This window comes from Monodelphis domestica, chromosome 1 (assembly GCF_027887165.1).
Source record: "Monodelphis domestica isolate mMonDom1 chromosome 1, mMonDom1.pri, whole genome shotgun sequence".
NCBI classification, from domain to species: Eukaryota; Metazoa; Chordata; class Mammalia; order Didelphimorphia; family Didelphidae; genus Monodelphis; species Monodelphis domestica.
Genome location: NC_077227.1, coordinates 508,389,440 through 508,417,368, shown reverse-complemented (window position 1 = coordinate 508,417,368; position 27,929 = coordinate 508,389,440). Strand labels below are relative to the sequence as shown.

At 43.6% G+C, this 27,929-nt stretch overlaps 2 protein-coding genes across 7 annotated transcripts in view; one reads left to right on the top strand and one right to left on the bottom strand.

Annotated features, from left to right (window-relative positions):
• Positions 1-13,474, top strand: part of ADA (adenosine deaminase) — a 28,824-nt gene extending 15,350 nt beyond the window's left edge. Inside the window, exons 3-12 of the mRNA XM_056813010.1 lie at positions 2,817-2,939; positions 4,918-5,061; positions 5,774-5,889; positions 8,922-9,049; positions 9,907-9,978; positions 10,061-10,162; positions 10,906-10,970; positions 11,763-11,892; positions 12,401-12,503; positions 13,052-13,474. Coding sequence (XP_056668988.1) covers positions 2,817-2,939; positions 4,918-5,061; positions 5,774-5,889; positions 8,922-9,049; positions 9,907-9,978; positions 10,061-10,162; positions 10,906-10,970; positions 11,763-11,892; positions 12,401-12,503; positions 13,052-13,062 — 994 coding nt within the window. The 3' untranslated portion in view covers positions 13,063-13,474. The remainder of the gene's footprint in view (positions 1-2,816; positions 2,940-4,917; positions 5,062-5,773; positions 5,890-8,921; positions 9,050-9,906; positions 9,979-10,060; positions 10,163-10,905; positions 10,971-11,762; positions 11,893-12,400; positions 12,504-13,051) is intronic.
• A 1,452-nt stretch (positions 13,475-14,926) lies between these two features.
• Positions 14,927-27,929, bottom strand: part of PKIG (cAMP-dependent protein kinase inhibitor gamma) — an 88,459-nt gene continuing 75,456 nt past the window's right edge. For all 6 annotated transcript variants that reach the window (XM_007475815.3, XM_007475813.3, XM_056813013.1 and 3 more), the window contains 2 exons: positions 16,319-16,492; positions 14,927-15,990 (listed from right to left, as the gene is read on the bottom strand). In XM_007475815.3, coding sequence (XP_007475877.1) covers positions 15,911-15,990; positions 16,319-16,466 — 228 coding nt within the window. In that variant the 5' untranslated portion in view covers positions 16,467-16,492 and the 3' untranslated portion in view covers positions 14,927-15,910. The remainder of the gene's footprint in view (positions 15,991-16,318; positions 16,493-27,929) is intronic.

The window sequence follows — 27,929 nt, the reverse complement described above, 5'->3', positions numbered from 1 at the left end:
CTGAGTCAGCAATGACTTCCAGGACTTCTGAGTTCTGGTGCATGGTTGAATTCTCTCCCTCCCTCCCCCCTTCCCATTTGGCCACTTATTCAGGTTTACTAACATAAACATTCATTAAGAGTCCTAGGAAATTGGTAAAGGTGACCGAAAATGAAAATAATCAGTGTTGGCAGGACTTTGAATAAAAACACATTGGATTGTGGGTAGCGGGGTGGCACAGTGGATGGAGTGCCAGGCTTTGAGTCAGGAAGACTCATCTTCCTAAGTGTGAATCTGGCCTCAGGCATGTCCTAGCTGTGTACCCTTATGTGCCTCAGTTTACTCCCAGAAAATGAAGTGCAGAAAGAGATGGCAAACCACTCCAGTGTCTTTGCCAAGAAAGTCATAGCAAGTTGAACATGGGCAGAACTGAAATGACTCAACATCAGGGAAGGGAAATTCCACTCAGGCAGTGGAGAAAGCACCGGGCTTGTAATCAGAAAGATTCATGTTTGTTCCCGAGCTCAAATCCAACTTCAGTCACTTATTAGCCACGTGACCCTGGTGGACAAGTCACTTCACCCTGCTTGCCTCAATTTCCTCATCTGTTGAATGAGCTAGAGAAGGAAATGGGAAACCACTGTAGTAGCTTTTCCAAGAAAACCCCAAATGGGGTCATGAAGAGTCAGATGTGACTGAAATAACTGAACAACAAACAGTGGAGCTGTGAATTGGTCTGTATGTTGTAAAATGATTTGGAGTTATGCTAAGAAAATGATCTAAATGGTTATACATTTTGCTCCATGTTTCCTACTGCTAGTCATATACCCCCAGAAGGCCAATGACATAAAGAAAGGTCCATGTTGACCCAAATAACTTTTTGTTGTAGAAAAACAAAAACTGGGAACAGAGGAAGGACTTATAGATCGAGGGATGAATAAACAGATTGTAGAGTGTGAATTAGTAGAATATTATAATTCTAGAAGAAACAGTCAATATGGGGCAGCTAGGTGACTCAGTGGATAGAAAGCCAAGTCTGGAATCTGAAGGACCTAGGTTCAAATCCAGCCTCGTACATTTCCTAACTGTGATCCTGGGAAAGCCACTCACTTAAATCCAGTTGCCAAGCCCTTTACCACTCTTCTGCCTTGGAACTGATACTTAGTATCGATTCTAAGATAGAAGGTCAGGTTTAAAAAAGAAAAGAAATAAGGGACAAATATGAAGAATTCAGAGAAGCATTGGAAGAGAGGTGGACTGCAACAGACTGAAATAACAGACCCAGGAGAATAGTATATACTGTGGCTACAACAAGGTAAAACCAAAAACCAAAGACATCATATTCTACCGATCAAGTTTGGTCATAGGAAAGAGCTGGAACAATGTATCTCCCTCCCTTTCTTGCAGAGGTATGGAGACTATGGATGGGGACATTGTATACACTCATTAGACCTCTTGGTTAGTTTTGCTGAACTGCCTTTTTCTTCTTCTTCTTTTTAACTTAGTGGCTTAGAATGGATGATGGTTAGAGAAAGGAGAAATTCGGAAACAAGTTTGATGTGGAAACAGTTTTAAGAAAATTAGGAGAATTTAAAATGAATTTAAAATTTTTAAAGGGCCCTTTATGAGTTACAAAGTTCAGAGGAGAAATTGTTCTTGTCCTCAGAGTTTCTGGTCCACAAGACACAAAGAATTAAGTATAATAGCAGTGTTACACGGTAAGTGCTTAAGAAAGATCAGATCTTGTGTTCTATATAAAGACCAAGTGAGGGAACTGAAGAAAAAGATTAGAAAAGGCTTCCTTGAAGAAGTGGCAAGATTTCATAACTAAAAGAGGGATCGAACAAGCATTTTATGAAGTGCCTACTATGTGCCAGACACTATTACAAATATTATTCAATATTCACAACAACACCTAGGAGGTAGGTGCTGTTATTCCCATTTTAGAGCTAAGGAACCTGAGGCAGACAGGTTAAAATGATTTGCCCACAGTCACACAGCAAGTTAAATGTCTTAAGTCAGGGCTTCCTATCTCCAGGCCCACTGCTCTATTCACTGTGCCATCTAGCTACCCCCCAAGAAAATTCTGGGCATGGGGAGCAGGCATGTGCACATGAGAAGAAGCAAGAGGAAGCAGGTATGAGATCACCCCAGCTAGGGGTCCAGTTTGGTTGGCATCTAGTGCATGAAGGGGAATTGCATGAGAATGAGGCTAAGAAGATGGGATGGTGCCAGGTTATGGAGGCCCCCTTATGTTTTCAGATGGGAAGTTTGCTCTTTTCTCACTTTAGACAATATGGAGTCACAGCGAGATTTTTTTTGAACAGAAGAGTAGTGGCCTGTGCATTAGGAATATTGTGGGCAGGTTGGATTTATGGAAGGGTAGTAATGAGTGACTTCCCCTAAAGACAAGGGACAAATGAGGTAACTGGAGGAATGGGGAAAAAGGGATGGACCTGGATCAAATATTTTTATCTGGGAGGGACCTCTTAGAAGCCACTTAATTCAACCTCTTCACTTTACAGATTGAAGACACTAAAAGTGTCTTTTTAAAAAATTCTTTTGCTACACATAGATTGAAAAAGCCCAAGAGGGGTAAAATAGCATGTCCTAAATCATACAATAATAAGTAGCAGTCAGGATTTGAGCCCAGATCCTCTGACTCTAACTCTAAGGCTCTTTCCACAGTACCACACTTGACTGTGGAATTATGGTCCATGTGTGAAGGAAGGTGAGGGTCTCAGAAGTGGGTACCACCCTCTCTGCTCTGTGGTCCCAACTTCTCCTTCCATCTTGCATGCCCGCTAAATGACCATGTCTTTTGCTTTTGCTTCCAGGAGGAGAGGAATCCCACTTCCTGCCAACACAGTGGAGAAACTCCAGGAAATCATTGGCATGGACAAGCCCCTGAGCCTCCCAGAGTTCTTGGCTAAGTTTGACTACTACATGCCAGCTATTGCGTGAGTAGCCTAGTTCCCCTGGCCTTCTGGGAGAATGGCAGGCTCATAAGGTCAAAGAGCAGGGCAACTAGTCCCAAGACCTGAGATCAACTGTAATATTCTTCCCCTATATGGGGAGTGATGTGGCCAAGAATAGTCAAGTTTACAAGTAATGCTAGTATGGTTTGGATTCACAGACTTCTTCATAACTCACAAAATACTTTCATAATCATGCACTCATGCCATCTTTCTAACAGCCGAGAGAAAGGGAGTGCTAACGCACTTATTCTGATTTTATCAAAGATCAGAAAGTGATTTGCCCAAAGTCGCACGGCGACTAAGTGGCAGAACCAGGTATAGATGCCAATTATTTCTACTCTATCTGTTGCTTTCTTAATTTAGTTTTCTTTTTTTCTAATACCCACTATTTTATTTTTAGGTTTTAAAATAAAATATTTTACGTTATATTAAAATACCCAGTAGGTATTTTTGATATATAAATATATGAGAGGTAGAGAGAGAAGCATACTGGGGAAAAGGTACTCTAGTTTAGAGAAACATTCTTGTGATTTGAGGCAATCAGAGAGGAAAGAGGGCTTGAAATGAGCCAAGGGGGCTGGTCTGAGTTTGGAAAGGGAGAAGGGTATGGGGGAGGGGTGTGGATGGGGGTGTGTATGCCAGGAGAGGGTGAGAAATAGTCTTTGATTGTAGAAAGATGGACTATTATTAAGATTGTAAAGAGACCATCTAACCCAACCCCCTCTTTTTTTTTTTGTTGTTGTTGTTGTTGTTTATTTATTTATTTATTTACTTGAACCTTACCTTCCATCTTGGAGTCAATACTGGGTATTGGTTCCAAGGCAGAAGAGCAGTAAGGACTAGGCAATGGAGGTTAAGTGACTTGCCCAGGGTCACACAGCTGGGAAGTGTCTGAGGCCAGATTTGAACCTAGGACCTCCCATCTCTAAGCCTGGCTCTTGATCCACTGAGCTACTCAGCTGCCCCCCCCCTCCATTTTTTAGATGAGGAAACTGAGGCCCAGGTAGAGTTATACAAATAGTGATGACCAAGAATTTGAACCAAGGTCTTCTGACTATAGAGTCACGGCTCTTTATCCCATACAAAGGAAGCTAGGAGAATAGGTGTTTGAAGGGGCAGTGAGTAGATTGGAGGAGTCTATCATGGAGGGGCCTTGAATGTCACTGCCCAATAGCCAGGCCTACTGGTTCTTACAAGAGAGGCTCAAGGGAACTTGGCCTTGAGTTTATTCTTCCTTATTGCACCCTAGACTTTATTCTTTCTGGAAACTCTCCTGACTGTAGCATCTCCTCTGGTTTGTCCCTCTTCCTGCCACCTCCCTCTTCTGCCTCCATAAAGGGTAACTAGGCTTCTGGCTTACTTCCCTTATCATTTGCTTATAAGAGTTTGTGACAGGAAGAGGAGGATTTTGGGTGTGTGCCCACAAAACTGCTTTCTCAGTGGATACAAGGCTTTTACACAAATGCTGTCAAGAAATGACATCTGTCTTTTCCCACATCATGAATACCTTCATACCTCCTCACTGATAACTTTTAGACAGAATATCATGTCGAATTGACATCCACTACACTTCTCCCTCTTCCTCTTTCCTTCTTCCCCCTTTTGTTCTTCTTTCTGTCTCTCCCCTTTCTCTCTCCCATTCCTCTTTTTCATTTTCTCTTCCTCTTCTTTCCCCTCCTCCCTCCCTCTTACTTTCCCTCCTCCTATACCCTTCTGTCTCTTTCTCTGTGTGTGTCTCTCTCCCCTTCCCTCTTTCTCACCATCTCTCTGTCTCTGCCTCTCTCTCACACACACACACACAAACACTTTTGCTCACATACATATACAGACTGTTACATGTCTCTCATACACATAGACACAACCCAGGCCTTCCCTTTCCTTTGCTCCCCTGCCTCCTGGTGGCCCCCTGGCTATGGAGGTTGCTCTGAGCCCTGCCTTTCTCCTGTCTTCATCCTCACAGGGGTGACCGGGAGGCCATAAAACGAGTGGCCTATGAGTTTGTGGAGATGAAAGCAAAGGAAGGTGTGGTGTATGTGGAGGTTCGGTACAGCCCTCACCTGCTGGCAAACTCCAAAGTGGAGCCCATCCCCTGGAATCAGGCTGAGTACGTTAATGGAGAGGGGCCAGGGTTGGGGGGTGGCAGGGCGGCTGATGGAGGCCAAGGCCTCTATCTGGGGAAGCTAGAATTCTGAATGGGCAAATACCCTGTAGCTGGAAGAGGAACTCAGGTCTACTCTGAATCCTGTGCTTTAGAGTGGGGAAAGACCCCAGAAATGATCATTTTATAGATGAGGAAGCTAAGGTCAGAGAAGGAAAGTGACTTACCCAGAGTAAGAACAGTCAGTACTTGGCCCTGACTCCTAGGCCTTGGCTCTTTCCCCAAACCAGTGCCCCACCCTGATTCATGAAAAATGAATTTCTATTCATTCTTTTGTTTTTATACTACCTCAATTTCCCCTGTATTCCATCTACTCCACTTTTCCAGAGAGACATCCCTAATACAGAAAATTTCTCCTAACATTCTGTCAGAAATGCTCTAACCCATTGGCTCCCCACATATGGTACCAATTTAGATATTTTCTTCCCCAAACAAGAGACACCCTAGAGGGTAGGCCCAGCTAGAGACTGAAATCTTGTCCATTGATCCCTAACAAAAACAAAGCAAACACCCTCCCTGCCTGGGGTCCTGTGCTCAGTGCTGGCCCAGCTTTTAGCTGGTTTTCCTGTCTCAGCAGGGCTTCCAGGCTTAGGGGTTGGCTTATTCCACCATCTGGTGAACTCACTTCATTTTTGGGGGGGTCTCTCTTTCCATATAGGGGTGACCTCACTCCTGATGAAGTTGTGTCTCTCGTCAGCAAGGGCCTGCAGGAGGGCGAGCGAGACTTTAACATCAAAGTCAGGTCTATTCTATGCTGCATGCGCCACATGCCAAGTAATGTATCATGATCCTTTTCACCTCCTCTGGCCTGCCCTTGTCTAGTCCTGATCATCCCTCCTCTCCTTACTTCCCTTCCTCTTTACTTTCTTATTGCCCTCCTGCCTTCCTTCACTCTTTCCCTCTCTCCCTTCCTCCCTCACTCTTCCTTATTTTCCTCCCTCCTTTTTTCCCCTTTCTTCCTCTCACCCTGGTCTTCCTTTCCATCCCCTCTAACATATTCATCTTTTCCTTTCTTCTTTTCTTTCCTTCCTTTCTTTTTGTCTTCCTAAGGACTACTGGACCCTTCCAGCTGAAACTGCCAATATGTGTTGTCTCCTGAATTAGAATATGAGCAACTTGAGCACAGGGACTGTCCTACTTTTCTATTTCTATCCATTGCACTTAGCACAGTGCTTGGCACATAGTAAGTGTTTAGGAAATGCTTTTTAATTAATTCATCTGTCCATCCATCCATCCCCTCCATCTGTTCCACCCTGCTCATCTCTCCCTTCCTCACTTCCCTCTATTCTTTCATCCCTCTTCTTCCCTTCCCTATTTCCTTCTTCCCTTCCCACTTGTGATCTCATTCCATCTCCTTTCTCTCTCCTTTTGGTGGTTTCCATTCTATTCCCCTCCATCTTCTATTACACTGGGTGTAACAGATCCTTAGGCCAGGAAGAGTTCGAGGATCTCTTGTTAGAGATTCCCCTTTGTTTTTTCTCTTCTCTTCTGGCTTGTCTCCTTCACTTACCTCCATGTTCCTTAAGCCTGGAGCTGGTTTGTCTCATAGACTGTGCCTTACTTTTACATCCCTCAATTAAGGGGTTGTAAGGAGTTGAAAGGAGAGCAGGAGATGGATGGAAGACTGACTGGATGATCCTGGGAGCTTCCTGGACCCTCCTTTGCCTCTTTGGGGTCTGAGGTTGCCAGCACTAGAGTTAAGAATTGGAGTAGCTTGCAGGCCAGAGACAAGCGAGACAGTCAGGAAAGTAAAGGAGGGGAAGGGGCAGCTGTCAGACATACTAGCGATGTGAGAGTAAAAATGAATAAAAATCCAAGTATTTGAAATATGTAGGATTTAATAACAGCAAAAGTGAGAGAGAAAGGGGTTAATTCAGTCAAGAGAGCAGATCACAAGTCTAAAAACCCACACCTGCCATGCTTTACCAAAGCACAAGTTCAAAAAGGGCCCCACAGTATGTTTCTCAGCCAAATTTATCTCTCAAGCCTCCATACTTAAAATGAAGATTAACTTAAAAGGATGCTGGGTAAATGTAGTTCAGGTGTAGCAAATTTCTATTTGCACAGCAGCTAGAAATTGAGTATTTTTGACTAGTTCTTAGTCTTTCTCATTAAAAAGTCTCTTGGGGACAGCTGGGTGGCTCAATGGTTTGAGAGACAGGCCCACAGATGGGAGGTTCTGGGTTCAAATCTGGTGTCAGATACTTACCAGCTGTGTGACCCTGGGCAAGTCACTTGACCCCCATTGCCTAGCCCTTACCTCTCTTCTGTCTTAGAACCAATACACAGTAGTGATGGAAGTGATGGAAGGCAAGGTTTAAAAAGAAAAATTAATTAAATTTAATAGTCTCTTTTGGACCAGCCACAAGTAGCTATGTATTTGACAGATATGCTAAAGAGGGATGTAGACAAATCCAGGAGTCCACAGGGCAGCTAGGTTCAGGGCTTTTCCTGGATGCCTCCAGTCTCCCCTCTGCCCCATCCCCGACAAGAAAACTGGGTCCATTGCAGAGGTCAGGAAGCTATTGCTTCTCTCTGAGCAGGGCTGGATATGAATGTGGGTTTCCAAAGCCCTCAAGCTCCCAGACATGTGGGGTTTGGGGGTTCTCTGTTCTGGGTCTTTTTAGCTCAGCTTTACCCGAGTCATGGTCAGGACCCAGCTGAGTGAGCCAGACCCAGGTGCTCTGATATTCTGGAGTTGGACTACCTGTTCTCAGTTCTTTATGTTTTTGAAGTCTTGATAGGATTTGGTTTGTCCTGGCCTCGTGGTCATGATTCCTTTTGAATCAGAAAATGATAGACCTGTGAGCTAGGGACCTCAGAGTGTTGACCCCATTTTACAGATAAAGAGACTGAGTCTCAATGAGAAAATGACCTACTCAAAGTCACACACCTTGGGATTCAACCATGTTCTACTGTTTTCCATCATCCCACAATCTTGTAATGGTTTCTTGCTCCCTCTCTTTAGGCAAAAGTGGAAAAATGCATCCCTAAATTACAGAACTGTGTTAATTCTTTAAACATAAAGCTGAAAGGCTGAACGTGGTGGTGTCAGTATCTGCGCCAGGGTTGATTTGTGGGGAATCGAGCTGGGGATGGTTAATGGAAGTGGGCATATTTGGCCTAGAGCAAACCTAGGAAACTTTCTCATGAGAGTCATGTCCTGGAAGGAAGTGGGCTGTCTAATCTAAGCATTCAAGAAGATGCCAGTTGGGTACATTGCAGAAGGGATTTCTATTTGAGGAGCAATTGAGTTAGGGGGGCAGCTAGGCCTAGAGTCAGAAGAACCTGAGTTCAAATCTGGCCTCATCCTGCTTGCCTCATTTCCCTCATCTATCAAATTTGCTGGAGAAGGGAATGGCAAACCACTCCAATATCTTTGCCAAGAATGGGTTCCCAGTGTTGGACATGACTGTAAAACAAGATGGGTTAGGGGACCTCAGAGATCCCTTTCAGCTATGAGATTCTAGGATTTGGGGATGTTCTTGTTGTCGGAAGTGGATAGGGGCAGCATGGAATACCTTACTTATGGCCCTCTCATGATTTCATGTCTGTGCCAGGGTTGGGGCTCGCCTTGCCCTCAACTGACGACTCCCTTCTGGTAGTCTGAAGACCTGCAGCACCTCATTAGCCTTGGAAGGCTTGTTTCTCCATCCCCAAGTCTCCTGCCAGGCCCATGGGAGATGGACACATGGGAGTGGTGATGCCTTCTTCTGTGCTAGTGTCAAGGGCCTGCCTTGCCTGTAGCTTCTTTCCCCTCAGGTTAGATAGACTTTACTGACACATGATGTGGACCTTGCCTACAGATTGGTCCCCTGAGGTGGTGGAACTGTGTAAGAAGTATCGCCACCAGACCGTGGTGGCCATCGACCTGGCTGGAGATGAGACCATCGAGGATAGTAGCCTCTTTACTGGGCATGTACAGGCCTATGAGGTAAGGATGGGTGATGGGGGCCTCTGCAAGTGTGTATTTGGGGTGCAATGGCTTATGCACAATGAAACTAGCCTTAGTTCCTAGCCAAGAGACATGAATAAATATTTATTCTAAACCCTTACTTTCTCCCTTAGATTCAGTACTAAAGACTGGTTCTCCAGCAGAAGAGTGCCAAGGACTAGGCAGTTAGAATTAAGTGACTTACCCAGTGTCACACAGCTAGGAAGTCTCTGAGGTCAGATTTGAACATAGGACCTCTTTAACTCCAGGTCCAGTGCTCTAACCACAGAGCCACCTAGCCGCCCCTGCTATAAAAGACGTTTAGAAAATATGGAGCTTTTGAACTGTTAGCTGCAAACATTGCTATAGGTTGTGAGGGTGACATTTAGCATCGAGAAGAGAACAGATCCTAGACTTCTGGTCAGAGTATTGTCTGATGTCTTACTTAGCTCCCCTGTTGACTAACTATGGCACCTCAAAAGACAGAGCTGTACTGGGTGCTCTTTCTGGTCCCTTTCATCTCTACTATTCCCGTTTCTCCATTTCTTCCTTTTCCTCCTGGCTCTCCATGTCCTCTCTCCCTCATCCCAAGCAGTTCAGTCTCCCCTGTGTTATGAATTACCGAAGGAGACCATGCTCTGCTCTTATGAATAACACCAAGGGCTTCTGGAAGACCGAAGTTCCAGGCCCTCTTAGGTCCAGACTAAAGTGAATTAACAGAGGCTCTTTGAAGGTTTGTATTTCCTATGACCCCATGGAGCTGATGGGGTCCTTGGACGCAGTGCAGCATCCTTAAAAACTTTCCCTCAGCTCCTACCCCTCCAGACTCTTTCTTTTCCCTTCGAATGCCTCTACAGGAAGCTGTGAAAAGTGGCATTCATCGGACAGTTCATGCCGGAGAAGTGGGGCCACCCAAGGTTGTCCAGCAGGTGAGGCTAGACACAGGGCAGAGAGGCTGGGGGTGTCTGTGTCTGGCTCCTGCTCTCACTCTCCTCTTCCCTTCTACGGTAGGCAGTGGATGTTCTCCATGCTGAGAGGATTGGCCATGGCTACCACACTCTGGAAGACCCCACCCTGTATAACAAATTGCTGAAGGAGGACATGCATTTTGAGGTAAGTAGGCTGGCTAAACGGAGCCTTCTAGTATAAACCTGGGGCATTCTCCCATCCATGGTCTAAGCCTTAGAGCAGCGGTTCTCAACCTCTCAATGTGTAGCAATGAGAATACATGATGCATATCAGGCATTTACATTCTGAATCATAATGTAGCACAATTACAGTTTTGAAGTCGCCACCCAAATAATGTTTTGGTTTGGGGTCACCGCAACATGAGGAACTGTACTGCGGGGTCACGGCGTTAGAAAGGTTGAGAACCACTGCCTTAGAGCAAAGAAAACCTCAAGAAGACCTAGTCCTTCCCCACTTATCCTGGGGTGGACACAGCAGGTTGCATATAGTGCTTCTTGTGTAGCAGAAAAGACACTGGATTTGGAGTCAGCACCTGGGTTTGAATTCTGACTTTGCTATTTGTTCACTGTGTGACTTAGACAAGTCATTTTACTGGTTCTTAGATAATTAGGGCTGATCTTTTAATCGAACTATCTCCTTTTACAGATGGGTAAGTAGAGACCCATCTTGGGATGGTGAATTGTAAGTAGTAAGCAGCAGAATCAGAATTTAAACTCATGTCTTTGGACTCTGGATTCAGTGTTCAGTCCATTACGTTGCCTCCTTGGGCTTCCTTGTTTGTAAAATGAAGGGTGGGATTAAATGATCTCTTTCATCATCTTCCATATTTGGCATCCCACATTCCTCCCCATAGTTTCTTGTTCTTCAAGTCATCATTTTCCACCTAGGTATGTCCCTGGTCGAGCTATCTCACAGGAGCCTGGAAACCAGACACCCAGCACGCGGTCATACGGTGAGCTGGCACTCTTCTGATCCCTGCCACGACCTCTGTGGATGCATCTGGTTACGGTCCTCCGAGGGCTTCATCTATCTGCCCGGGTTGGGGCTAGCTTTGCCCTTCTAAGCTTCTAGTAGTGTGCAGACCAGCAGCACCTCATTAGCCATGGAAGGCTTGTCTCTGCAACGCCTGGGGCATCCATCTCCTGCAAGGCCAATGGTGGTTTCTCCTTGTACACTAGTGCTGCCTGCAGTCGTAGTTTTCTCACATTTGATGGGCTGCGCTGATATATGGTGTGGGTCTTGCCTAGAGCTCGGTCCCTGTAGCCCTGCTGATTTACTTTCTTGGCTCTCTTTGCTCCTGCCAGGATCCTAATGTTGGACTTTCCCCTTTGCTGCTTCCCTCACCTTAGGGCAGCTTCCCAGGGATTCTGGGCCTTCGGACTGCCTCCTCCTAGTAGCGTCTCCCTTCCACACAGTGCTTCCACTTTTCTGCAAGTGCCCCACATCATGTGACTAATAAACTTTATACACAGTGTGTGATTGAAAGCTGTTTAACCACTTCATCTTATCTAAACTTTGCTTGTTAAATGAGGTACTCTGCAAACTAGTAATATGTTGAATACATGCATGAATTAATAACTGTGTCTTCAGAAGTAGTGGTGGGCGAATCCTGTGTTCCGCAGGGCATGGGAAAGGGGATGAGAGCTGGTGAGAGCTGGCCAGAGCCAGCAGCTCTGCCTTGATGAGGGTGAACGGCAGACGGCCATGGATTCACCGGGGGCTTTTTTTCATTTCACTCATGCAGATTTAAAGACGATAAGGCTAACTATTCACTCAACACCGATGACCCCCTCATCTTCAAGTCTACCATTGACACAGATTACCGCATGGTTAAAACAAAAATGGGCTTAACTGAGGAAGAGTTTATGAGACTGGTGAGTGCCTGAGAGGAAGTACCAGGAGCTCTAGCCCTGGGAAAGGGGGAACCAGCAGGGCTGTCCTCCAGGGGCCATGGGGTTGCTGCTTGCTTCTTCAAACTAGAAAAGGCTCTTGAGCTCCTCCACAGCCTTCCCTTGGGGAAAGTGTACCCCTCACAACCCCTTTAGGCTGGAGCTACCAGTTCCCATTTTTAGATAACATTTGCCCTGCTACAGTCTAAGGGATTCAGAAATCCTGACACCAACCCTCCTATTATACACAAGCCCTTTCCCTCTTCCTTGGCTTGCACCAGTTTTCCTACATCTCTCTGGAGCAGAGCAGATGGAGACAACAGTGGAGCAGGAGGTGACCTGTGAGCTGGGCCTCCGTCCTGATACTGCTAACTGTGCAGCCTTGTACATGTCACTTCAGTCTGCTCCTTCCTCCATAAGTCGAGGGAGCTCAGCCTTTGTTCAGAGTTTGAAGGTCTAATTCTAACACTGTATGGCACATTCATTCTTCCAGAATATCAATGCAGCCAAGTCCAGCTTCCTTCCAGACAATGAGAAAAAGGAGCTCCTTGACCTACTGTACAAGGCCTATCAGATTCCACAGTCAACCTCCAGAGGTAGGTTTGCTTCCTGGCTTAGGGTCCGCTGTGTCTCTTGACCATTCTCAGAAATTCCCCCAGGCCCCATGTTCTTCTTTCCTTAAGGATCGTTAATCCTTGGTGGGGCAAGCCATTGGCCATCTCTGGCCTTGGTTTCCTCCCCTGGAGAAGCACAGTATCTCCAGGTGAGGGGCTAAGGAAAGTCAGAAATAGATTTCATGATGTTCGTGTCCCCACAGGAGCAGGGTTTTCTCTGAGCTAAATCTAGGGCCAGGACTCAGTTACATGGGGAAGCTGGGGCTCAAAAGAACATGCTCATCTTTGAAAGTCATAGAACCTAAATTTGGAAGGAACCCTAGAAATAGAGTTCAAGGCGTTCCCTTCCCCCCATCATTTTAGTCAATCAATAAACTTGTATGAAGCACCTACTGTGTTCAGGCTCTTGCTAAGTGCTGCTATGCTATGCTAAGCTCATATTGGGAGTATGTAGTAGAGAGGACACAAACCCGGGTCATGGGTGGGTGGTAGGGATCTCCTAACTGGATTGTTTTTGGATCCACCCACAGAGTCAGAGTGATGATGCCTCTGCAGGACAGAGCAGGAGAAAAACTACTGATCCCCAGAATGCCTCAGTAACTACCATGCACTCAGGAACCAGATTCAAGCTTCCTTCCCAGTACGGTGGGGGGTACTATAATCTTAACCATTTTCTTTCATGGAGCAATGCCAATGAACAAATCAACTCTTCCTGCTATACAAGTAGCCAGCTGTGCTTTAATTAATATACCTCGATGAGAAACATTTATTTAGTATGGAAGTGCTCACCATCCACGTGACTCGGGCTATGGCTTATACATCATTTAAAAACAACTGTGCTAGATGACCAACTTGCCAGGGGCCAGATCTGAGGCACCTGTGAAGAAGCAATCCCAGGAGTCTGCTGGGTGTGGGTAGGTGGGGGTGCTCGAATCAATAAAGTAATCAATCTAGTTTTTGTGTGGCTGTTTGCCCCAGATTGAAATGTTTCCAGGGTTGTTATGGGGAGGGAAGGATATGGCTGTGCAGACATGACTTGGACTTGCCACTTGTTCTGAAAGGCCTCAGACCAGGCTAGCACTGGCCCTTTCCCAGAGTGCCAGGTGGGCCTCAACTCTGCTGGGCTGGCGCTGGGCTCAGTTTTCAGCCTGTGGAGCTCTCTTTGAGGATCATGGTCTGGTAGCACTGAGATTTCTCAGCGACCACCATGGGGCATCAGAGTAGTTTGGGGAACAAAGATAAAGGTTTGGGTTCCCCACCATTGGAAGCAGGCAGGGAAGGAGTGGGGAGGAAGTCCACTATTAGGGAAACATCCTGACTGTTTTCATGGTGTTTTATAACGACCAAGTACTTTTCCCATCTGCTATCTTTTTTTTTTTAAACTCTTACCTTCCGTCTTGAATCATTTCCATGCATTGGTTCCAAGGCAGAAGAGTGGTAAAGACTAGGCAATAGAGGTTAAGTGACTTTCCCAGGGTCACATAGCTAGGAAGTGTCTGAGGCCATATTTGAACCCAGGACCTCCCACCTCTGGGCCTTTCCACTGAGCTCCCATCTGCTATCTGTAAAGCAGTTCCAATTTAGTGATAGAGGAAAAGGAATAAGCATTTATAGATCACTCTATGTGCCAAACACTGGGCTAAGATCTTTACAAATGATCCATTGGATTCTTCCAATAACACTGGGAGGCAGGTACTAGTATGATCTCCATTTTACAGATGACATAACTGAGACAAACATGCTAAGAGACTTGCCCAAGATTACACATGTGTCTGAGGTTAGATTTGAATTCAGGTCTTCCTGGTTGCAAGCCCAGTGCTCTATATACTGTGCCACCAGCTATCATCTGTGCTATGAGAAAGTGATTACTTGGAATCAAGGTATAGCTGGTGGCACACCTATCACACCTATGTGGACAGCCAGGTAGCACAGTGGATAGTGCTGGGTTTGGAGTTGGGAAGATTCATCTGTCTTCCTGAGTTCAAATTTGGCCTCAGTCACTTCCTGGGTGGTGATCCTGGCCAAGACTCCTCACCTTGTTTGCCTCCGTTTCCTCCTTTGCCGAGAAAACCTCAAATGGGGTCAGGCATGCCTGAAAAGCCTCTGAACAACAAGCCACACCTAATAAAGGGACACACCAAGATCTGGAAACCAGGTCTTCACTGCCTACTCAGGGTCCTTCCCAAGCTGCTGCTTGTTAACTGCCACTGCTGGCATTTTCTGGAGCACTGGCTTGGGAGGATTTTCGCAGCGAGCCACCATCTTGGCTCTATCCTCTCCCTTCCTGGCCATTTAAAATGCCCCTAGAGCTCAGGGCGTGGGAGAGGACAGGTCACAGCTGAAGTTTTTATAAGGGCAACGTAACCTAGAGAGAATTACTATTTCAGGGAGAAAAGGAAAATCAATCACACAAAAGGTTTGAATTTATTTTCCAACTGGTAGGCATCAAGTATCTTTGTAGAAAGGTGACACAAATTAGTCAAATTGAGAAATAAAGTTATTCCCTTAAGAATGGGTCTGGAAGTTTGAGAATCATTGTCTGAGCTAAACAGATCAAAGAATTGATTAACCCACCCCCCACCCCTTCACCCTGTGCTTTGTCACCACCCTGCAACCCACAGAGATAAACTGCTGGTCTTCACTATCTCCCCCTCCCCTTTTTACATCCCCTCCCCCTGAAAAAAAGGTGGCTAATATTTAAAGTCAAACGTTTAAAAAGAGTAAAAAGGAATGGATATGTGGGCTGGGAAGGATCCCTCCTTTGGTCCTAAGGGCGATGAAACATTAAGTCCAGCAATCAGATGTGACTCATCTTTTGCTTTCTTCAGAGCCTTGAACAGAGTAGGCACTCAGAATTTAATGAGCTGGATTGAGTGGGTCAAGGTGAGGCATGAAGCCTCTGCTGATGGCTCCCCCAAGAGGACCAGGGAGGGGACCTAGCTTCCACCTGCCCTCCAAAGGAAGGGAGCAGGTGGCACCTCCCCATTCCCGTGCCACAGGTACAAACCAAATAAATTACGTTTTGAATTGCCAAATACAGTATATAATCTAAGTGGACCTGGAAAAGGGAATTCCTGGTAGGCAAAGCCACACAATTCCCTAGGCTGGGGGAGGGCTCGGAAAGCACCTCTGGAGGCTGACCTCAGACCAATGGCCCCATAGCAGGGCAAAGCTGCCCGGAGTACAGGCTTCCTCTGTGGTTGGGGGGTGGAGCAGAAGAAAAGGGAAGTCTGCAGAAGCCCACATGGCTTCACTGTGCCCAGAAGAGTTGCTGTAGGGCAGGGAAGTAGTCCTTGGGGAGAATGCCAGAAAGTTTGCCTCTTAGGAAGCCCAGGCAGCTTGTTTCTTCCTTCAGCCACTGGACAAAGGGAACAGGGCAAAGGCAGCTCTCAGGAGGTGGTAGTCCCCTCACTCCCCTCAGGCCTGGTACCAGTTTCCTTGTCAGATGTGCTTCTCTCTGCCTGTCCTTCTGGGGGGGAAAAAAAAGTTAAAACAAGAGGATGAACAATATATTCCTAAATTAAGCCAATGGAAAGGTCTATTTGGTGTGACCTTGAGTAAGTCATTTCCCCTGGATGGGCTTCAGTTTCCTGCTCTAAAAAGAGAAGACTGGTCTAGATGACCTGACAACCCTTCTACATGGTGACATTTAAGGCTCCAAAGTTTTAGTATCTGTGTGCTGTGTTCTAAGGGTCCTGGCTCTCTTCCAGTTCCAATGGCCTGGGCCCTAAGTCCGCAGTGGGGTCCGTGTTTTGAGTATGACTAAGGTTCTCTCCGATCCCCCAGGGGGCACTTGCCTGCTCCTTCTAGTGCCAGGTCCCCCATGTCCCCCGTCAGCTTCCTCATGCTCACTGCCGCTGAGTCGTCCTGGATGTCTGGGACAGCGTTCCTCCGGCCTGTTCGGTCACAGGAGATGAAGTCTGTGTATGAGGATTCAACCTCCATCACGCCTGTTGCATTGCTGAGCAGGGCTGTGGTGAGGGGAAAGTAGGCAAGTGAGCATTCTTATAGTCTGCTGGTGATGCTCCCCAGGGGAGCTTTCTCGGGTTTAGGGCCTTCGGACTGAGAACGATGAAATCAATTACTCATCATGTAATAAAACAGTCATTGCTAGATTCTAGAAGGAAGAACTAGACTAGGGACAGGGGGTGGTTCAGTAGATAGAGCCAGGCCTGGAGATGGAAGGTCCTAGCTTCAAATCTGGCTCTCAGACACTAGCTGTGTGACCCTGGGCAAGTCATTTAACTCCAGCTGCCTTGCCTTTACCATTTGCTCTTCCACCTTGGAACCAATACTTAGCCTCAATTCTAAGACAGACAATAAGGATTATAAATAGTAATAAACCTAGAACCAGTGGGAGGGAAATTAAAAGGTGGGAATATCATGACCTTCCTAATAGCTAAAGCCACTGGGGTGGAATGGTGGGATATCTGTCCCACCTTGAAGGATACATCCTCCATAACTGGAAGTCCTCAGGTAAAAGCTGAGGGAATGTTGTGGAGGGAGATTCATGCTTTGGGAGGATGTTGGCACTATTGCCACATGAGGTCTCAGTTTCTGAGATTCTGACTATATTGTGTATGATGCTATTAGGTGTTGTGAGGGAATTTAGAAAAATAAAAGATGTAATCTTTTTGGGAGCAGCTAGGTGGCTCACTTGATATAAGAGTCAGCTCTGGAGACTGAAGGTCCTGGAAGGTTCAAATCTGGCCTTCCATATTTCCTAGCTGAGTGACCCTGGGCAAGTCACTTAACCCCCCTTGCCTAGACCTTACCACTCTTCTGTCATAGAAGCAATACATAGTATTAATTCTAAGAGAGAATGATGGGTTAAAACAAACCATTCATAACAAGTGGATGTTCTCTGACAGTCCATCCTTGACTTTTTTCTTTCTCTTTCTTAGCACACTCCAATTTCAACTGTTACCTCTAGACAACTGTACCTATATTTCTAGCCCTGAATTCCAGCCCCATCTTCACAACCTCTCCACCTGGATAACTCACTGGCCCTTCAAATTCAACATGTCCAAAACTGAGCCCATTGCTTTTCCACCTATACCTGCTTCTCCCTCTGAATTCACTATTGCGCACGATGCCTTCTGTCTCTTATCTTCTTCGTTTCTGTCTCACATGAAGAGGCATTATCAAAATGAACACAAGCGATTCCATTCCATCCTGTCTCCAACAGATTATCTCCATTCTCTTTTATCTTCAATTTCTCACTGCCTACTGACTCCTTTCCTACTGTCTAAAAACATGCCCATCCTCAAAAAAGCCTCAGCTGATCCTTCCATCACCTCTATTCTCTATCTCTTCTGCCCTTTGCGGCTAAATCATTTGAGAAGGTCAACCGTGACAAGCATTTCCACCTGCACTCTTCTCAACCTCTTAGGATCTAGCTTCCAACATCACCATTCAACTGAGAAACAGCTCTCTTCAAATTTATTAATATTCTTTTAATTGCCAAAGCCTTTTTTCAATCCCTCATTCTTCTTGCCTTCCCAGCAGCCTTTGATACTGTCGACCACCCTCTTGTTCCTGATATTCTTTTTTTTCTCTTGGATTTCCAGACACCACTCTCTCCTGGTTCTCCTACCTATTACACTTCTTTTCATTCCAATGGACCCATCTCCATGTCCTCTAACTATAGGTGTCCCATAGAGTTCTGTTCTGCACCTTCTCCCTCTAGGACATCATTTGGGAGATCTTATCATCTCTTATAGATTTAAGCATCATTTATTTGCTGATGTTCATTGATATGCTGATGTCCTGCCCTAATAGTTTCAGATCTGTCTTTTGAACATCTTGAATTGGATGTTCAGAAGATATCTTCAACTCGTCATGTTCCAAATTGAACCCATCTTTCCTCTCAAATCTGCTCTTCACCCTGAGGAAGACTAGAGGTCACAGTAAGGACAACAGAATTTGGGGTTGAAAGGCAGAAGGAAAGGTGGAATGACAACAGCTTAGATTAGGTTTAGATAAGGAGATTTCAGAGTTCTGGAGCACGGAACTGGTACATTTATGGGTGATGGCAACATCAGGGCTATGACTAGCTCTCTATCTAGCTGCAGTGGAGTGGAGGAGTAGGTCATGGGAAATGAATAAATGAAAAACTGGGGAGATAGGGTGCTTGAGGGAATGCCAGTATGTACAAAATCCCTTATATGAAAGCAGGAGTTGGAGAGGAAAGGTTGTGACCCAGACGTGAAACTCAGGGTGTCTCGGGGCTGGTAGACAAGAGCTTCAAAAATTTTGATTGGGTGGTACATATGGACTAAGTGAACCTCAAAGGTAAAGGAGTTGCTGAATGGTGGTGATAGAGGGTGAGTTTGGAAGTAGCATTAGGGAACCAGGAGTATCCCATCTCCCCTACCACTCTCATGTCTGATGATGAATGTGAATGAGCTTTGTTATTCCAAAGCAATATAAATATATGTGTACAAAAATGTAATGTTAGCTATTTCTGAGGTTTTAATTTGTAGAACAGACAGTAAAGGCCTACAGGTTTGGAGAATCTAATATAGCTGGACTATTCAAAGCAAGACCAGAAAGGGGAAACAACTTGCCCAAGATCAGAGCCAATTGGTGGCATAAATAAGACAAAAACTCATGTCTTTGGGCTCCTGCCTCATTATCTTTTTTTTTTGTATCCACACTTTAAAATTTTTATTTTTTTCCTTTTTTAAATTTAGAATATTTTTCCATGGTTACATGATTCATGATCCCTACCCCACTCTTTCCTCCCCACTCCTGAAGCTGACAAGCAGTTCCACTGGGTTATATATGTATCCTTGTTCAAAACCTATTTCCATGCTATTCATATTTGCAGTAGTGATCTTTTAACATCAAAACCCCAGTCATATCCCCATCGAAATGCATAATGAATCATATATTTTTCTAATGCATTTCTGCTCCCACAGTTAATTCTCTGGATGTGGATAGCTTCTTTCTCATGAGGCCCTCAGAATTGTACTGGATCATTGTATTGCTGCTAGTAGAGAAGCCCAGAACATTCAATTGTCCCACAGTGCATCAGTCTCTGTGTACAATGTTCTCCTGGTTCTGCTCCTCTCACTCTGCATCACTTCCTGGAGATCATTCCAGTTCCCATGGAATTCCCCCAGTTTATTATTCCTTTGAGCACAATAGTATTCCATCACCAACAGATACCACAATTTGCTCAGCCATTCCCCAGTTGAAGGGCATCCCCTCATTTTCCAATTTTTTGCCATCACAAACAGCACAGCTATGAATATTCTTGTACAAGTCTTTTTCCTTATTATCTCTTTGGGATACAAACCCAGCAGTGCTATGGCTGGATCAAAGGGCAGACAGTCTTTTAAAGCCCTTTGGGCATAGTTCCAAATTGTCCTCCAGAATGGTTGGATCAATAGTGTCCCAATTTTGCCACATCCCCTCCAGCATTCATTACTTTCCTTTGCTGCCATATTCTTGCCTCATTATCTTAAGAGTCCTTCTAGCTGTAGCATTCTCTAACCCTAGGATGCCATCAGCAGTCTCCAGGAGTACCTAAACTTCATCAGAGGCAATGTCCATGATGCTCCAGCAGATGGTGCCCATTAGCTATTTTCCATCAAATTCAGGCACCCTGGCCTGGAATTGTTCCTCTGACATTTAGCTTCATTGTCATTGATTTTTTTTTTAAAGACACACAAAATGAGGACAAATGAGCTGCTGCTTCAGGAGGTTTTCATGGTAATGTCAGACATTACTATGTCCTGAAAAAGAAAGGTCCCCACTTCTCCAGGAAGAGGAATAAGATCATGGATCATAGGATCATAGACTACACTTATTCCAAACCCTTATTTTACAGATATTGAAACTAAGGCACTGTGAGAATTTATTTTTCACATACTGTATTAATTCCTACATATTGAGAAGAATTACTGGGTATTCCTGGGTCTGGGATCTGGGTCACAGATATTATTCATTCTGCGACTTTTTGCATTTTTTTTTTTGTTGTTGTTCTTGGGAATCTCAAGGAAAGTCTTTTCTTCTTCTTCTTCTTTTTTTTTTTTTAAAGAAAGAACCCTTACCTTCCATCTTGGAATCAATACTGTGTATTAGTTCCAAGACAGAAGAGCAATAAGGGCTATGCAATGGGGGTCAGGTGACGTGCCCAGGGTCACACAGCTGGGAAGTGTCTGAGGCCAGATTTGAAACCAGGACCTCCCATCTCTAGGCCTAACTCTCAATCCACTGAGCTATCTAGCTGCCCCTGAAGTCTTCCTTTTAAACAGAATTTGTTTAATAATTGAAGGAGATGAGTTATTTTCCTGTGTTCCCCATGATATAGGTGTATGGAGGGGAGGATAGGTTGATGGACTGACTACCTTTTAATTGGCTAGCACAAGGTGTCTTGGGATGTTCAAAGGAGGTGTTGAATAATGAACTCCTAAAAATCTGTTTATTAGGCTGTCTGACCCAGCTTGGATTGTCCCTGGCCTGGAGAGAATGATGGAGACCTCTATCACTTTATCAATTATGATACTGGCCTAACCAATAACCTGATTTCATCAATAAACTTATATTCTTACTCCCAAATCAGCCTCTTAAGATAATTTTAATCCTAATAGCACAGAGGGGTTGAATGTTTCAGGGTGGGTCACATTGCAAGTTAAGTGTCTAAAGAAAGATTAGAACCCTGGTCCTCTTGACTCTAAGTCTGGCGCTCTCTCTGCCATGTCCTGCTACCTCTGCATTTAGAGAGCACTTTATTTTTTATCAAGCTTTTTCATAGGGGGCAGCTAGGTGACTCAGGAGATTGAGAGCCAGGCCCAGAGATGTGAGGTCCTGGGTTCAAATGTGACCTCAGACACTGACTAGCTTTGTGACCCTGGGCAAGTCACTTAACATCCATTGTCTAGCCCTTACTACTCTTCCACCTTAGAACCAATACACAAAATTGATTCTAAGATGGAAGGTAAGGGTTTAAAAAAAAGTTTTTCATACAGGGTACAACAAGTAAGTCTTAATTTAAGCTTTAATTGCTTAAAACTGTACCAAGACCTTGGGGACACCCTCTATATAATTTGAACTATATAATAGCAGCTGTATGATTATTCGAGATAATATGATTGTACCCATTTTATAGAAGGTTAAACTGAAGTCCAAAGATATAAGATGATTTTCAAAGTCAGGTAAGTGACAGAGCCAGGGTTTTTAATAGTGCTGGGTTTGGAAGAATTAGCACAAGGGGAAGAGAAGATATTTTCTTTTCTCTTTTTTTGAAACTCTTACCTTCTATTTTAGAATTGATACCAAGGCAGAAAACAGTAAGGGCTAGCCAATGGGGGTTAAGTGACTTGCCCAGGGTCACACAGCTAGGAAGTGTCTGAGGCCAAATTTGAATCCAGGACCTCCCATTCTCTAGGTTGGGCTCTCAATTCACTGAGCCCCCTAGTTACCCCAAGACATTTTATTATTAAGGGAATCAAGGCTTCATCATGGAATCTAAGGAACTCTGGGTTCTCAAAAGTTATACCATGGCTGACAAGCTCTGGTAGGTTAGCAATTCACTTCATCGAATAAAAATTTACAAAATACACACTCTCCTGGAAGCCCAACTTGCTTCAGTAAGCCTAATTCCTTCAGTAGCAGGATAGAAAGGATAGCATAAATGCTTTTCAAAGTAAGTTTTAAGTAAAAAAATTTAAGACGAGTACAGTCCTGGAGATGTTTATTACTCAAGGACCAGCCAGGTTCATTCTGAGGAGGCTCATCAACAGAGAGCTGAGAACAGGACTAAGACTTTGGGCCACAGAAGCACAGAAGACCTCTTGCCTGGGAAGCACTTGCTTTGTCCAGAGGAAAGAACACTCCATCCTATTTGGGAAATCCCAGCTTCACAAAGTGAGTAGTGGGTGTGACAGAGGGCAGCTGCTTATCTTGGGTGGTAAACGATGGGCTCCATCCCAGAGTACGTACACCAGAACTGCTTTCTGACAGACTGATTTCTAGTCCAAGTTCCAGCAGAGTGCCTGCTGGAATTCAAATTATGAACCTTTCTTCATTCTCTGTCTGTTCCTAAGTGGATGACCTTTGTGCGACACTTCTCACTAAACCCCAAGTTCTCCAACTGTAAAACACAGGGGCTAGATTAGACGATCTCTAAGGTCCCTTTCCAGCTCTGACAGCTCATAGCAGTTGTGTGATCCTGAGCAAATCACAACCTCTCAGAGCCTTAAACAACTCCCAGAGTCCAAGTTACAAATAAGTTGCTGATATCAATCTGGGGAAGCAGTTCTTTGTATAATACCTATAAAATCACTGGTCTAGAATTCTTTTCTTACCCAAATGTTTGTTTTTATGACACTCTCTGTCCCCTTCATTATTTAGTGTTTACCTTTAGGAAATAGCAAATAAACCAAACCCTATGTAATGGCAGAACACCGAGTGATTAATAAGCACAGGTTTGAGCACTCAGTCATCTCTCATCTCTTATTCATCTGACCATTCCACCTAATCAGAAGGACCCTCCACTTTGGGAGACCACAGGCTTGGCTCTCGAAACCCTGGGTTCATACCATATGATGAATGGTCTAAGCACCAAACCCCGACAGGTTATATTTAACGTAAGGTCCCTATCTCCCTTTATATAACAGGGAAACATTCATTGGTGGTACTCTGTCACCCATAAAACAAGATTTTTCTCCTGATTCAATCCCTTCTGAAGTCTCCCAACCCATTTTTTTTGGTAGGTTCTCTTCTCCCCAAAGACTACAGGAATTATTCATCATTGTTGATGTGACTTAATTAGCATGCACTCTATAATCCCTTTATCTCCTTCTTCTCTTCTCTCCCTAATAGGTAACTAGCATTTATATATTTCCTGCCAAGCAGTTTACAATTATTATCTCATCTGATCTTCACAACAACCGTGGGAAGTGGGTGCTATTATTATTATCTTCATTTTACAGATGAAGAAATTGAGGAATATTAAGTGACTTATCCAGGGTCACAAAACTACTAAATGTTTGAGGCTAGATTTGAAGTTGGGTCTTCCTGATTCCAGTCCAGCACTCTATCCAATGTACTTCCTGGTTACTCCAATTCTTTAATTTAGTCCCATAAAAACATTCATCTGTTGTAAGTCAAGGTGCTATGTTTATGATGTTTCAAGCCTATTTTTCCACCATCATTTCTGTCCAACATCTGCTTTAACCTTTGTCTCCTTGTGTGCTTTTTGAAAGAAATCTCTTAATGGTTTTTCTGTCATTTTGTCCTTGTTCTTGGTTTTAGTATTTGTTTACCTTTCTCGTGTTTCTGTTGTTTGGCCTTTTTGCAAGGCAAATAATTTGTCCAGGTCTGCCTGGGATGCTTCAAATGCCTCTTAATAACTTTTTTAATCAAACTTTAGACTCAGCTCTGCAGGTATGTCTCTTTGAGTTGCATCTTGAACTCCTTTGCTTTTAAGAATACATAATTTCATTCCCTCCCATAGTTTCTGACTGGTGAAAAATTGTCTTGTGTTATTCAAATTTCCTTACCTTAATATTTAAAGATCTTCCTCCTGGTCACTTAAAGAATTTATTGTTTGTTACCGAAATTGTTAAATTTAATCACTGTATCTTTGAGTTTTGCAACAGAGGGTGTTTTTTTTCTAGAGGTGACTTGTGGAATTTTTTTTTCAACTGGCGCTTGTTTACTGTGTTTAGAAGAGGGATTAGAAATTAATTCTGTTGCATACCCATTGATTAGTGTGTGTATCCCTGCTTTTGTGGTAGCCTAGGTGGGAGGAGGTACTGAATGAGTGCATTTGTTCATTGGATTGTTGCCTCAGTGTTCTTGGTGTCCTAGACAGAAGCAGCTGAAATTGCATTCTCTCTTGTGCATAATTCCTATTTTGTAGAGGTTTGAGAGGTCATGAGGATCGAGGAAAAAAAAAAGTCTAAACTTCCATCTTACTAACAATGTGACGTGGAAGTTCATATTTCAAGTACTCTTCCCAACATTAGTTTTCCCCAAGAGGAATGATTGGAAGTCATCAATTCTATAAAAAGTCCCTTTCCTCTCTGTAAGATTCTGATTGCCTTAGCATGATGAATTATTCTTGGAAATAAGACATTTTCCTTTGCTTTTAAGAATCTCATATTCAAGTTTTTTCTTTTATTTCTTATTGATAATGGATAGACCTGCATGATTATAACTGGAATTTCCTGCTATCTGCTTTGTTTCTTCATGGTCATGTATAATATTTTCTCTTTATCCTAGAAGTTGCATGAAGGTGGCAATCATATTTTTGGGTAAGTTCAATATGGGATTCCTTTCTGGTAGCATTTTGTGGATCCCTCAAAGTGCACTTGTCCTCTGGTTCTATATTTCCAGGCAATTTCCTTTTATGATTTCCTGGAACCATAAATTCTGAAACCATGAACTGAATATTTTATATTCAAGTTTTTGTTTGTTTCATTATGGTTTTTTTCCCCCTGGGAAACCAATGATTCTTAGGTAGCAGGTGTGAGAAATAATTTGACCCCTACTCTATTTTAGTAGACCCCTGCCCTTCTTAAGTTAATAATTTTATCTCTGTTATTTCTAGGCTAATCAATATTATCCAGTTTAATGGGGTTCACTACTTATTATTAGTAGGCAATAATCAGAAGTAACTAGGTATATGTTAAAGTTGAGTAGGTTCTTTCCTGTAAAAAGGGTCTCTCCTCACATGTTAAACTTTAATTTGTCAGTATAGCTTGAAGGGATCTTCCACTCAGATGTCATAAATTTCAGTGGAAACATTCAGGATAAATTATGAGCCCCTCCATGCTGTATCACATCCTCTTCACTACCCATCTCAGGCAGGCCTAGACAAGAGGCCGGATCTAAGAACAGTTGACCATATCAGCTCAAGGTCTGTTGCCAAGATTCCCAGGGCCCATTGCTAAAAGTAGGTTTCTTGAGAATGAAAAGTAGATAAGCTAGTTGCCATAAAGATGGGATGTGGATGGGCTATATGCCCACTTCATTATTTGGTAGCAATGTGTCTTTGGGGTGTACTGAGAGTTTGGAGTCCTTCAATGGGATAATGTACTGATGCCTGAACTGACCAGGCATATAAGGATGAGTCTGGGCACTGAAGGGGATAAAACTTGTATTCTGGAGAAGGTAGGGGTCTCAGACCATGAGGAACATTTGGGATCTTATTTGTTGGAGGGAACCGGGTCCGTTTAGTAAAGTTATTGGCTTGGAGCTCTGCCTCAGTTGTTTTATTTGCAGACTGGAGGATTTTACAGTTACACAGGTAGGCTCTGGCATCATTGTCAGAGAGTAAAGCCTACAACATATCTCCCCTTCTCAGGGAGGCTCTACCCTGAGAGTTTTTCCAAATCTCTTCTCTATTTCCATAAGCTTGGGCTTTCACATTCTGCCGCCTCACTGTTAGGTACCAGTAACTAACTGGCACCTTGTTCTGTTTGGTCACTTACATTTTAGAAAGGGATATCTACTTTGGAGGTACATCAAAAATAAAAGTATAAACACTTTCCCATAATACTTCAGTGGGACAACTTTTTCCTATATTACTTTGGTCTCTGGTGAGAATGAGCTTAAATTTAGCAACCAAGTTCATGTCCAGAGATGACCTCTTGATGAATCCTTATCTTAGCTGCTGGGCTGAGTCCCTAGGGTAACTCCATAATCCTTGGGGCATTGATTCTCAGCTGGCTGCAAAACCATAGACTTAACTCTCAGACTCCTGGATTCTCAGAAGTTCTTGCTCTACACCCTGTTTCTAAAGTCATTTTCTTCTTTTTTTACTGTAGATCTCAACTTTTCCCATTTCACCACCTTTTGTCTTTGCTTTAGTATTTCTTGAATCATTTAATTTTTGAGCTCCCTCTCCATGTTTTTCTCTTTCTTTCTTTCTTTCTTTCTTTCTTTCTTTCTTTCTTTCTTTCTTTCTTTCTTTCTTTCTTTCTTTCTTGTTTGTTGGGGGTATGGATAAGAGTGATAATTTCAAGGCAGCTAGGTGGCCCAGTGGATAGAGAGCCAGGCCTGGAGATAAGGGGTCCCAAGTTAAAATCTGGCCTCAGACATTTCCTAGATGTATGACTTTGACCAACTTACTTAGCCCCAATTGTGCCCTTACCATTCTTCTGCCTTGGAACCAATACTTAGTATTGATTCTAAGACAGAAGGTAAGGATAATTTTTTTAAGTGAAAATTTCACTTCTTACCTCTCCCCTCAAGTCTTTTATTGGATCTTCTAACTATTCTGGACATTACTATGGTTATTATATTCTCTTTTCTGGTGTTCCAGTTGTAGTTCTTGGAGAATACTTTCTTTTTTTTTTCAGAGTTTTGTTCTGGTATTTTTTTCTTAAAAATTTTAATTCTGAATAAAATGAATACTACAAAAAGAAAATTTTCATGTTCAAAGTAGAATAGAAAAAGAAGACATGTGAAATTAATAATCTCTACAGCTTAGTTTAAAATATATATATAATAAATTCAGCAGGTCACTTTCAAAGTTGTCCTCTCTGCTAATGTTTCCTGTTGAACTAAATGCCTTGTTTCTAGTGTCCTCTTAATATTGTATTGAGGAATGTTTCTTCATTGGCTAATTTCCTTAATCTGTCCATTTTTTCCTGTCAGGATTTTCTTGGGAAAATTTCTGTCCTTTGTTTTTGTTGTTGTTGTTGTTGTTGATTTGGTGCCTTTCTAGCTGTTCTGAGATGCTGTGGGGGAGCTGGTAATAACCTCTTACTTCACCATCTTGCCAGAAGTCCATCCAAAAAGGTTGACTTTTTCCAACACCTATGGGCAGATTACTTCTTTTGCACATCTCATTCTCTCTCTTCTATAACAGTTATTTATGTGTAATCTCCTGATTACATTGACAGCTCTTCAGGTATCTTTGTATTTCTAACACCTAGCATACCGCTTAACTTAGTATATGTTAATTGAATTGACATGAACTGTGATCACTTCAGTGGCAATCAGCTTTTGAAAATCAAGAAAGCATCAGATATACAGAACTAGACTTACAAATGGGGATATCCAAAGCTATTTCCCCAGCTATTTCTAAATCCCATGAGGTTCTACCATTCTGTAGTCTTTTCAATTATTTCTTTCCATCTTCTGTATCAGTTTCTCAGTCCAAGCCACAGTGCAGTGGGTGCTAAAGAATAAAGGCGGTTCTCCCTTCTCCAACCCTTAGGAATTTCCAGCTGCTTTCAAGAACATAGTTTTGCAAGACTAAATAGTTCTGGGATATCACTGTTATTTGCCTCATGTTCCCAGATCACTTCTATGGCTCTGCCAGGGTCAGAAATGAAAAAGTCTGTTTACTCTTGCTCCATGGGTCACTTCATATCACTGGGTCAAGAGACTGCTAAGTTTCAGAGAGTAGGGGTTTTTTCAGGTTTCCCATCAAACTGCCTCAGA